Source organism: Curcuma longa, chromosome 21 (genome assembly GCF_044706935.1).
Source record: "Curcuma longa cultivar G26 ecotype Majalengka, Jawa Barat chromosome 21, ITB_CL_G26_1.1, whole genome shotgun sequence".
NCBI classification, from domain to species: Eukaryota; Viridiplantae; Streptophyta; class Magnoliopsida; order Zingiberales; family Zingiberaceae; genus Curcuma; species Curcuma longa.
Genome location: NC_133881.1, coordinates 5315422 through 5328545, shown reverse-complemented (window position 1 = coordinate 5328545; position 13124 = coordinate 5315422). Strand labels below are relative to the sequence as shown.

Below are 13124 nucleotides of genomic sequence, written 5' to 3'. Positions count from 1 at the left end.
TCCGTGAGCGAGTATGTCGTTCAGGGCATACTTGGAGGCATGTCGATCAGGCCATGCGCAGCTTCTACTACGACGAGTTTTTGGTTAGTCATTTTAACCACCTTATAATTAAGTTTTTTTATTTAGACTAATTATTTTTTTTCTTGTAGAAAAAAATATACTTTTGAGGCAGGACATGAGCGGGAGTTTCAAGACGCCTGGAATGCTGCTGTTGGCAAATTATATAAAGATATACTATATAAAGTTAGAAGTAAGGGCACCAGACCATCTTGGATCCCAGAGGACATCTGGGCTGCATGGCAAGCAGTATGACAAGTAGAAAGATGGCAGACAAATGCAGAGATAGCTCGGTCCAACAGAAAGACCGAGATAGCTGGCCCTAGCACCGGATCCACAAAACATACAGCTGGATCCCGCTCGATTGTGGAGCATACCTTAGACTTAGTAAGTTTATAATTAATATATTTTTAATTAATTATTAATGTCATTAATTTTATTTAATTGTATTTTTGATTTTTCAGGAGCACCAGTTACAGCGTCCTCCTACTTGTTGGGAGATTTTTACAAAGACACACAAGTTTAAGGATGTCACTTTTATTGATGCTCGCTCGCAGGCTTTAGACGTAAGAAAATAAAGTTTTTATTTTTTTACTTGTACCGGCATATAATTATTTTTTCTAATCTTAAATTTTATAATAATTTATTTTTAAACAGGTTGAATATTCAGCTAGAGTTGCACAGGCGTCTGCGCCTGCAGTTGAGGGAGGAGAGAGGCAGGAGCTCTCAACCGACCAGTTGAATGAGATCTACTATGATGTGGTCGGTGGGAGGAAGAAGAGCTCCACCCTCTACGGTCTAGGGTCCCAGGCTCGAGTCGTGTATGATCGTGTGATGGCCCCTAGAGCCAGGGGTCGTCCCAGCGGATCAGATTCAGCGATAGAAGCCCTACAAAAATAAAATCAAGAATTAAAGGATCGACTCGCGGGCCAGCAAGATCGACTCGCTGCATTAGAGGCGCAGGCAGCAAGTCAAGCTCGGCTTGGGCAGCAGATGGCGGCCTGGATGGAGGCCTTCAGCCCGACGCCATCGCAGCCTGCTTTTGATGCGCTGCGAGATGCGATGCGAGGTGCGGACCCTGATACGGAGACTCAGGACTCTAATGCTCCTGATCAGTAGCTGTCTGCAAGGTAAGTTAGCATTTCTATTACTGTTAATTTTTTTTAAATTATTACTTGTAAGCATGCATTATTCAAATAGGTTGTTATAATTAAATTATTATTAACCTATTTTTATTGTCTTTTTTTGTAGGATCTTCTCTTTTGGCTGGGTTCCTCTTGCTCAGTTGTGTTTCACATGTAATTAAAGTTGCCTACTGTATTATCTTTTTTCTCTGAGTTGGTGGTGCTTTAGCATTTTTTGTTTGACAGTACTATTACTGTTTGTTGAAACTATTGTCTGATATTTTGTTACTGGTGGTGCGTAGCATTTTTTGTGTGACAGTACTATCCTCTGAAACATCATCACCTGTATGCTTTATTAACTCTACATTTACTAGTTACTTGATGCTTTATGTTTAGTGTCCAAATGTATTGCAGCATCAGCTACACGTGAAGAGATGGGTTACACTTATGATGCTCTGAAAGCGTATGTGCCAGAGATGGTTGAGGAGCTTATTGACGCTGTCAAGAATGCTGTTTTTCTTGATTGGAAAGTTAGTGAACAGGTATGCTTGAGTATTATTCGTTAATCTTACAATTTTGGTTGTAAATTAGCTTTATGAAAATTGCAGCTTAATAAACTTTCATAAGTGAAGACTTTTACAATTTTGGTTTTTTCTTTACTAATTTTGTTCCTGTTTATTTAATTTATGGTATTTTATTCCTGTTTGCTAACCTATTAATGAGTTTAGTCCTTCACAGAAACCTACTTGTGCTGTTTTTAAGAGACTACATAAATGATCCTCAGGGTTTACTTTTGGAGGCTGTTCATTCAGTAGGATATTCAGGTGCCTTGGCAAATCCTTTAATTGCTTCAGAATCTGCAATCAATCGATTAAATGGAACCATATTGGAGGAGTTTGTTTTTATAAGATTGATTGCCCCTTATTATTGCTTCTGTTTTTTCCCTCCCAAAATGTATATGATTGACTTGAGGGTCTACATATTTGTGTTGTATTCAGATATTATTGTATTAAGACTGGATTAATGTTGTATTCAGATATTTTGATATGTAATGTATTCAGATTAATGTGATCTATTTTCATATGTGGTGTATTTTGATATGTTGGTGTATTTTGATATGTTGTATATAGAGATTAATGTGATTGTAATATTGTATTTATAGATTTTGATATATAAACAGGAAATTCAGAAAAATAAAATAAAATATACTAAAAAACAAATTAATAGCGACGGAATTTATCATTTCGTCGCTAATAAACGAATTTTTTTAATTTTTTTCCTTTAAATTAGCGACGGATTTTATAATTTCGTCGCTAATTAGCGACGGATTTATCATTCCATCGCTAATAAACGAATTTTTTTTATTTTTTTTTCTTTAAATTAGCGACGGATTTTATAAATCCGTCGCTAATTAGCGACGGATTTATAAATTCCGTCGCTAATAAACGAAAATTTTTTTTTATTTTTTCCTTTAAATTAGCGACGGATTTTATATTTTCGTCGCTAATTAGCGACGGATTTATAAATTCCGTCGCTAATAAACAGATTTTTTTTTTACTTTTTTTCTTTAAATTAGCGACGGATTTTATATTTCCGTCGCTAATTAGCGACGGATTTATAAATTCCGTCGCTAATAAACGATTTTTTTTTCTTTAAATTAGCGACGGATTTTATATTTCTGTCGCTAATTAGCGACGGATTTATAAATTCCGTCGCTAATAAACGAAATTTTTTTTATTTTTTTCTTTAAATTAGCGACGGATTTTATATTTTCGTCGCTAATTAGCGACGGATTTATAATTTCCGTCGCTAATTAATAGCGACGGAAGATATAATTCCGTCGCTATTAATTATCGACGGAAAAAAATTTCGTAGCTAGATTTAGCGACGGAAGTAAAAATCCGTCTCTAATTAGCGACAGAATTTTTAATTCCGTCGCTAAAGTGACGTCAGCGACCAAATTTTACGCGACGGCCAATTTCCGTCGCTAATCGGTCGTTAACCACGATTAGCGACCGAATAGCGACGGAATTGTTCCGTCGCTATTTCCGTTAATTTTTGTAGTGGATGTGACTAAAGTCCCATCGTCGTCATGGATGTATCAGAGAATAGGGTATAGTCAATACTGACGTCCCATCGCTGCCTTGCATTTAAGGAAGTGCACTTCGATATCTTTTAGAGATTTGCTATGATGAGCTGTAGAAGTGTCAGGAGAACATTCATAACCATACGATGGGGGAGTGGTCTTTCCCATGATTAGAATAGGCTGGTGACGTAGAGGGTAGGGGTGATCCAACCCGGCTCGGCACTATACCTGTGTGCTATCGGGTTGGCTAGAGAGATCTTTAAACATGTGACTCGGTTCGATCCTTGGGGACATCAGTTCGGGGAAGAGCTCGAGCCGAGCGGACCCTCTCGAGAATGCGATGGATAACATGGGAGGCAACGAGCAGAGCCAACTGGATCCACCCGGGCAGCTCGATAGTGTTTTCAGAGAGAAGGAGGACCGAAGAGCTCTTGTTGAAGCGTTGTGAAGAGGCGGGATCCAGGATAGGCACTATCCGAGCCGAATGAGCTGGATGCAACTCAACACTAGCGTCTCGACGGGGTATCATTCGTGAGGGTTCGACTCGGTGCTTAAGGCGGGCTCAACCTGGTGGCTTCGTAGGACTCGGCTCGGTCCCCACGTCCGGTCCCGAGAGGAGGACTCGACTTGGTGGTTTCGTAGGACTCGGCTCGGTCCATACGTCCGGTCCCGAGACCTCGCACCCGACATCTTTCGTCTGATTCGGTTAACCGGGCTCGACATATACACCCATAACAATTATTATCATTTTATCTTTTACATTCACATTTATTGATCAATTAATTGTCTATAAAACTTCTAGCATCCGAACTCCCATCCAATTACCATACTTTCTCCGAATTTACCTCATTTTGCAATTTAATCATTGAAAACATATCGTTTTGTTCATGGGAATTTAAAAGTTTCCTCCATCGTGATCAACTGCAGCTTCTCGATTTACTTCTTCATATATGGTCGTGAAATCGATCGTGTGAGACCGCTGGCAGATTCTACATTTTGCTAAAGAAAAAGGAACTTAAAAATTTCCTATATATAAAAACAATTAAGAAAAACCAATTACCTTATAAATACAAAGTGCTCATTTAAAGTAATTTAACCCGATTTAATCCATATTGAATGAACATCAAGTTGAGCCACTTCCACACATTGAATAATGCACTACCAGTGTGACTTCCACGCAAGTCACAACTTTGTTGTTAGTTACTCCAATAATACGGCTGTAAAAGTTCGATGATCTACATTATATGAACAAAGAAAGGAGTTGTAGAAGGAAAGCACAAAAGCAGTTCTTCACAACAGGTTAAAGATTGCATCTATTTACCCTTTTAATTCTTTACTCAACTCCTAAGAGAATATATCATCTGCTCATTTTAATTCTTAACATTGTTCATTTCGAGTTCTTTACTCAAATCCTAAGAGAAAAGTTCTCTAACCCCACTTATTCTTTCTTGAAAATATGTTAGGGGACTTCATTTGACAACCGTGCAACATTCCATGGGACCTATGGATGAGTAACTACTACTCAAACAAGGAGAGATTACTGAATGTTCGTAAAGGAAGAATGTCTCTTGTAGTAGAGTTTACATGAATACAAGAATAACAATTGTCTAACATAGCAAGCAACGAATCTGTGAGCTTTTAGCTCAATTGACACACAAAATCAAGATTATATATGATCCTGTGATTTGTTCTTATCGTCGTACATATTGACATGCAAAAACAAGATTATGATTATTTGAATTCTTCTCATATTCATGCTTGTAATTGTGACAGCAAAAAGTATGGGAGAAGTAGGAGGTAATACCAGACACTCTCATACTCATCACTCTAGGAAATCCATCAAAAAAATTTAAAAAATAACAAGAAGATAAATCTTCTAGCTCATAATATATTTTAATCTAAAAAAAATTATCTCCAAACAATACAAAAGATATATAGCCTTTATAGGCGATACTTGGAATAACCCTTCAAGATAAGTCAAAATGCATTAATGAGATTTATATTTCCTAAGGCCTCATTAAATGAGATTTATATTTCTCACGCCTTGAGAATGAAAAGTGAGTTTAACAATGAAACAAAACATGCAAATTAAAGGTATTAAAGACTTAAAGCATTCAAGTACAAAGAAAAGCACTAAGAATACCAAATTAAAAGGTTGATTCTTTTACATTCCCGAGTAGGTTTGTTTTTCCCGAGCAAGTTAGTCTTTCTCGAGTACTGTGACAAATCTTCCCCAGGTAGATTAATCCTTCCCGAGTATATTCATCATTCTCAGCAGATTAATCTTTCCCGTGCATTGTTATAAATCTTGCCCGAACACTGTTATAAAGGTTTCTCCAGTAGCATGCCCAATCTAACCGAGTTATAAAGGCTGCCTTTTTATAGAATATTATTGCTTTTTTGGAAATTAGACATCTGTGGCTTTCCAATGATAAATGGTTTACTCTATAATTTATTCCCAATAAAAGCATATTACTAGTTGAAGTTGTCACAAAAATATAAGATATCTTGTAAAACATTTCTGTGTCAGTCTCTCGTGGTTGAAAAAGATCCCTTGAATCAAGATTGTGTTCAATATCAATATAAGGAGAAAGGTCATCAACATTGAAAGTAGTGAAAACACCAAAACCATTGGGCAAACTCAACCTCATCAGCATTATCATTAATTTTTTAAAAAAAATTTAAAAGGGTAATATGTTAGATTTAAGAAATATCATAAGGTAATCGTCTTACAGTTACACTATTTATTGGATAAATAGAAATTCACTATTTAAGTGCACATTCTCTATGTGCTTGATTGAATCTTAAACTCATTTACTGAATGTCCGCAATACGATTCATAGCACGAGAGAATTTGTGATTGGATCACAACTAGTAAACATCTCTACATGTGCAATTATGAATGTATTGAAATTATCCCTAGTCGAGAAATTGATGAGCACAGACGTCATTGATTCTGTCAAGACTAACACGTGTTAAACTCCTTGGTTTGCCAAACAGTTGCTCTCACTGGCTGGAGACATTGGATGTTGAGAGTTAAACGTGGATGCTAATTAAAGGTAACTAGCTTCATTGGAGTGATCTGCCTTGAGACTTCATATGGTTCTATATGTTATCGTATATATATGTCAATAAATATTTCATTGCAGCTTAAGTGTAAGTTTCCTTAAACTTAGGTATTCAAGTCACCTTGGTCATAGAGACTTATATTTTGACAACTTAAGCAGACATCTCCAATGAGGTGTGGACTCAGAATGATTGTGTATAAGTCGAAATATCCGAAGGTGTTTGAATAGATCACAGAGGATTCACCGCTCTTTGTAAAAAGAGACGTATACCCTACGACTGCTTGTTAGGATTGTTACTAAAAATCTTTGGCCAAAGTATTACATGTCAAGAGTACGAGACTCTTGAACATATGTACAAGTAATTTAAATCCATAAGACAAGAAAACAGCTTGGGCTAGGTGTGACGTAGCTAGTTAGCCTAGTGAAGACTGATACAGATAGATCATGTCCTGAACCAAGTAGGTATAAGAAGGTGAAAAGAACAAGTCATGTTTTATTATAACTGCTGAAGGGTTTAGAAGTATTCTAGAATCAATCATTGATTTTTCGATCAATTAGGGATCATGATGTACTACTAGGTGTTACTCATGATTGTTCCGCAATTAATGGTTAATTATGGATGACTAACATAACCGGGAATCTATTGGATCACACACATTACAAGTTCTCCGAAGGACTTAAAACGAGTTTGAAAATTAGATTCTCAGTTCGAAAGAATAAAGTCTGGTTGGACTAGACAAAGAATAAAATGATGAAATTCATATCTTGTAAAGACGAAATGAATGAAATTAATTTTGTTCCAATTGAAGGTTGTTTGGTTATTGAACCAAACGATTCAATATTGAACTAAATTGAACCATCTTGGTTTGGTTCATGATAGAAATTATTTTGACAAAATAAAAGAGATGAAAAGATTCATCTTGCGAAGACGAATTGAACAAAATTAGTTTGGATCAAATCAAAGGTCGTTTGGTTACTGAACTAAGCGAACCAAGATTAAACTCGGTTTGCTACAGTAAACCTTAGATTCTGGTTTGGTTCAATGGGTTTATTTGTTCTGGTTCAACCTACTTGCTTCCGTTTCATGCCTGCATGCACGCTCGATTCTCCTCGTGATTTAGGGTTTTTCCTTGCTCTCTACATCCCTCCACGGTCGGCTCCCATTTAAATATGGTCGTCGCAGTTTTCTCGTCGGTGGACATAGGTGCGAGAAGGAATCGCCGGTGGTTTCCGTCAGTTGTGCCAAACTCGGGTGCCGTGAGAGAGACGAAGTCGCGAGGAGAAATCAGACATGCGTGCGGGCATGAACCAGAAGCAGGCAGGTCTTAAGGGCTTGGAAAAATTAGAGTTCTGTGTGTGCAGATCTGTGCCCATGAATATGGGCAACCTTTTATAGAGTTATCAATGCCTCCGTTCTCCAAAATATAAATATTCATTTATGGTTTGTTCTGACATACGCATTATTATTTATGATAGATTCCGATATACGCGCTCTCGTTGTCTATATCTTCCGGGATACTTTTCTTATTTTTTAGGAGAAATAGTCTTAGGATTTCATGGTCTTGTGGGTGAATCGATCTTATGGGCTTAACCTAGAAGCGGACGAAGAGAGACTTAAAGTTGAGATGAGGTTGGTGCCCAATGTTGAGATGAGGGTAGTGCATGAGATTAAGCGGAGACCGAGGTCAGGACATGAGACTTGAAGCCGAGATAGAGGCCCGAAGCCGAGATGAGGACAGCGCCCTAGACCGAGTAGAGATCGAGGTCGGGACCCGAGATTTGAGGGTCGAGGTTGAGACTCGAGGCTTGAGGTCGAAGTCAGGACCCGAGGTCAGCAACGGTCGGTGCCCGAGATTAAGATTAGGTCAACGCTTAAGACCGAGTAGAAGTCGAGGTCAAGACACAATGCTTGAGAGTTGAAGTTAGGACTCGATGCTTGAGGGTTGAGGTTGGGCCTAGAAGTTGAGATGAGGTCAGGATGTGAGACTTGAGGCGAGATGAGGTTGGGGTCTAAAGTTGAGATGAGGTCGACACCTGATATCGAGTAGAGGTTGAGGTCGGGATCCGATACTTGAGGTCGAGGTCAGAACCTGAGGTTTGAGGTCGAGGTCGAAACTCGAGGCTTGAGGCCAAGGTTGAGACCCGAGGCTAAGAAAAAGTTGGTTCCCGAGACTAAGATGAGGTTGGCGTCTAAGACTGAGTAAAGGTCAAGATCATGACTTGAAGCTTGAAGCCAAGGTTGGGATCTACAGACCTGAGGCTGAAGTCGTCAATTTGCTATGCTTTAAGATTTATCTAATCCTCTTTGATTTTGACTAATAGCTCAACATCCTTCCAAATTTCGCAGATCACGTGGTAACCACAAGCTTCCGTCGAATCAATGACCAATTGAGTGAAATCACATACAATCAACTAACGATCATTAAACACCTTTGGCCAAATATAATTAACAGCCATATAGAGCTTAAAATCAAGAAAAATAAATATAGACAGACTTAGTCAAACTAGAGAAGTGCAACAATATCCATTTAGCATAAATTTAAGGCATCTAGTGTAATCAAATATTTTTTGTAAAAAATGTATGATGATTTAACAGAGCTCAAAATTTAAAAACAATAAATAAGATAAATTCAAGGGAACTTCAAGAGTGCAATGCAATGGTGTCTATCTAGCACAAATCTAAAGTCATTAAGATTGTTAAAAACTTTTGGCCAAAAGCAATTTTGACAACCAAACATCTAGTCCACTAGAATCACTTGTAATCGATTGCCTAATTGATTGATAATCATCAAATACTTTTGGTCAAATGTGTTTGATCGTCGTATTTGATGTCATACTAAAAAAAGTGATATTATATTAGTAAAAATTGATAGACATGTTAAAACGAGTGTTCGTATGCGAGATCATAGGAGAAGGGATCTTGAACGTGAATTTTTTTCGTCTCTCTTTCTTTCCTCCTCGTCTTCCTTTTCCTTCTAGCTATTATCTCTTTCGATCATTTGAAACAAAATTAATAAAAGAAAAGGAGGAAGAGGAGGAAAGAAGGTAGGTTTGCTTTATTTCTTGTGTTTAATTTCTATAGATTTATTATATCATCTTCGAAATTTGAGATTGATTTTTTTTTTCTTATTTTTCTTTGATCAAACAATTTATCTTTTGATTAATTCATTGATCTTTCTTGATCCTCAAAATTTTAGATTCCTATTTCCTTTGAGAGAAAGAAGCAAGGAAGTCGCCCTTCAATGTCAAAAGCAAAGAACAATGGAGAGAGTATCAACTCATTCATTCCATTTTCATCACTCGAAAATTCATCAATTTCATCTTCATTCCCTCTGATCTTCGAAAATGAAAAAGATGGTCCGATCGATGAAGAGCTTGAAATCGATGACCCTTTCTTTTTGTACGATCCCAACAACCCCCTAATATTCCATGACCAAGGTGTTACGATCTCCGAATATCCCTTTATGCAACTCGAAGAAGGTGAAGAAGAAGGTGCAAAACATGGAGAAATAAGAAACCATGACGATCTTCTTGGTACACCAACGCAATTCGCCTTCCCAACACCTTGTTCAGCTTATGAGCCAAACGAATCGGAAACACTGAAAAAAGAGGCCACGGAGAAATTTGATGATATGGAGAGAATACTTGTTGACACAGCAGCACCTTTTGAATCTGTCAGAGAAGCTGTCTCCAAGTTCGGAGGGATTGTTGATTGCAAAGCTGAAGAGAGACTTAACATTGAGGTAATTAATGCTTAGTTTTTTATACCCATATTGTGTTGTTGTTCTTATGAGATTGATGATTGTTTTATTCGATTGGCTGCAGAAGCAAAAGCAGATCCAACTTGAACTCAAGCAAGTACAAGAAGAAGTTTTGCAGCACCGAAAGAGATTCCAAGACGAAGAGACTGCTAAAGCACAGGTTTTGGAGGAGCTCGATTGCTGCAAGGGATTGGTGGAGGAGCTAAACCTTCGTTTGGAACGAGAGGCGACGCTCGAGAAGCAAGCGAAGCAGGACTGCGAGCTCGCTGACATGAGGCTGCGAGAAGCGGAGCAAGGAATCACAGACGATTCAAGCGTTGCGTCCAAGGCTCAGATGGATGTGGCCAACGAGAGGCACGCGAGCGCGGTCGTGGAGTTGAAGTCTGTGAAGGAAGAATTTGAGTCGATTCAAAGCGCGTATGCTGCGTTGCTTCCAGAACGAGACATCGCGATCGAGAAAGCTGCTGCTTCGCTTGCTGCATTTAAAGAGATAAAGCGCACCATTCAGAAACTTGCTCTCAAGTTGATCATCACCAAACAATTGCTTGAATCAGTTCATGTTGTGCGTCTTAAATCCGAAGACCAAATACTTGTTGCGGCATTGGAGCTGGAAATCGAAAAGTTGGTTTGGGACAAGTTGCTGAAGCATGCCGAAGAAGAACTGCAGCAAGTTACTGAACAAATCCTGATGACGAATACTATGAAGTTAGAATTGGATAGAAATTCTACACTTCTAGCGAACCTGAAAGCGGAGCTAGCTTTGCAGAATCAAGCAATATCGGTTGAAAATACGCAAGGTGCGAACTGCTTAAAGATCCAGCTTTCTTCACTTCTATCTGAATTGGGAAGAGAGAAGGCATCCTTGAGCTCCATGAGAGAGAGGGAAGATTTGAAATCTGCGTCGATCACATCTCTTGAAGCTGAACTCAAAAGGATGAACACTGAATTGGAGCTTGTTCTTAAAGAGGAGGGGGCGGGAGATAAGATGACTGGCGAGGAGCAAGCCAAGCTGCTACAAGCAGCTAAAGAGGCAGAGGAAGCTAAATTTTTAGCTAACTTGGCGCGCGACGAGCTAAGGAAGGCCAAGGAAGAAGCCGCACGAACCAAGATAGAAGCCACTGCAGAGGAGTCGAAGTTAGAGAAACGAGCAAAAGAGACAACTGTTGTGGCCACTGAACAAATGGAGACAGCCAAGGAGTGTGAGACAAGAAGTTTAGAGAAACTGAGGGAGGCAGGAAAAGCACTGGAAGAAAAGAAGAAAAAGCTAAGAGAAGCAATGGCAAGGGCTGAGAAGGCGGAAGAAGAGAGGCATCTCATGGAGCAGGAGTTGAAGGCATACAAAGAAAAGCACAAACACGAACCGACAACGAGAGTTGGAAGCTTTGACGGCTCTATGGACATCGGCGCTGCCGGAGAAACTACAAGTTCTTTTGGTGAAGCCGCTGGGGGTTCGCAATGTGAGAGCTCAACAAGAAGCATCGGAGGAGTCGTGGTGCGTTCGGATAACCAAATTGTGCCGAAGCCGAAGCCAAAACGGAGGAAGAGGATGTTCTTCGCGAGGATTCTCTTGTTCCTTGCGAGGAAGAAGGTTCAGTCATTGAAGTAGAGGGAGGCAGGCAATCCTCATCTACTCTACTCGAGACTTTTGTATACATCTTATGGTTGTGTTCTTTTGTTGTTTGACCGTGTAGTTTTTGCATCCACTGTATAAAAATATAAACAACATTATGATTTAGGGCATTACAACAGATCATATTGTCCTTTCTAATCTAACAAAAGATATTGTTGAAGTTTTATATTTAGAATTGTAGGGATTGAGGAAACTTGATCAGCTTAGAACATTTTAAAATTATAATAGAATGGAGACAGGGGAAATCACCAATCTCCACTCCATCCCACACTTCTCAATTAAACATTCTGCCAAATATCAAGTGTTTTAGAGAGGGAAATGCGGTTTTGTTTTGGGAAGAAGATGAAGATGCCATTGGCATGGAGCAAAATTCACGTTCCACATGTTGTACGCCATCCATCTCACTTACACAAAGATGTTCCAGAGAAGGAAGATGAACCAATGGTGGAAGTTTAGTGCAATAATTACAATCTCGTAGAACCAACTCGGTCAAATTAGTGAAGGATGAAGCGCCCACCCATCCAACAAATCTGACACCTGGATGGTGGAGTATTTCAAGTGTTTTGGGGTTGACATGCGGTTCAAGGTACTCGAGCTGCCGCTCGGTCTTCTTTTCATCATTTTCAGAATGATCAAAATAACCAAACTCTTCAAGCCAATTTAACTTCAAAGAATCAAGATACTTTTTTGTCTTCAAAGGGGGTGATACAAATGGTAAAGATGACATGACTTTTCCTTGAATGAGGGTCAAGAGTCCGCTGAAGGTCTAGGTCCATGTTAAATCCGACTACATCAAATTTAGTCGACTAGCAACCCAAGCTCAAGCCATATCAAGGGAGTCATTTAGGTTTGGCCCTCGCCCCCTCAGCGGGCCCCCGTCTTAGCCCAACCTCATCTCGGCCAACCTCGTCTTGGTCGACCTCGTTTCAGCCATCTCAAACATCTATTCTCAGCCACTCCACCTCGCTCTGCTTCATCTTAGGTCCTCACTTCAGACCCCCTGAGTGCCACCAAGACACACAACCACACCAAATGAGAATTATTCACAGGGGTCACAGATTTGGTCCCCTCCATGATACCCTTTCTTCTGCGTATCGGGACAGAGGGTGTACCAGATTATCAGACGCAGTCTCCTCCAATACCTCTTCTTCTACGCATAAAGACAAGGAAGATGCAAAGTTGTCAGACCTGGTTCTCTCTGATATTACCTTTGCTTGCACATACAGTTAAAATGGAAAGATGATCATAACAAATTTTCTTTCTTATCAGGCAGCCGCAGGCGACTAGGAAGACGTCACCCTGCCAAACGTGGGAGAGCCCAGTGCAGATTATAAAAGGACCAGCCTACCACCATGTTCGAGATTCGATCCCTGAAGCTCTGCTCCTACTATGTCTTTT

The 13124-nt window shown here is 39.3% G+C and overlaps 1 protein-coding gene and 1 pseudogene across 1 annotated transcript; one reads left to right on the top strand and one right to left on the bottom strand.

The window, feature by feature from the left end:
• The first annotated feature begins 9598 nt into the window (after positions 1-9598).
• LOC141814273 (protein WEAK CHLOROPLAST MOVEMENT UNDER BLUE LIGHT-like 1) lies at positions 9599-11702 on the top strand. The gene is made up of 3 exons (XM_074702210.1): positions 9599-10078; positions 10161-11160; positions 11332-11702. Exons 1-3 carry the CDS (start codon positions 9800-9802, stop codon positions 11700-11702), a joined length of 1650 nt encoding a protein of 549 aa, XP_074558311.1. The 5' UTR covers positions 9599-9799.
• Positions 11703-11895: 193 nt separating this feature from the next.
• Positions 11896-12453, bottom strand: LOC141815082 (putative disease resistance protein At3g14460; annotated as a pseudogene).
• Positions 12454-13124: the final 671 nt, after the last annotated feature.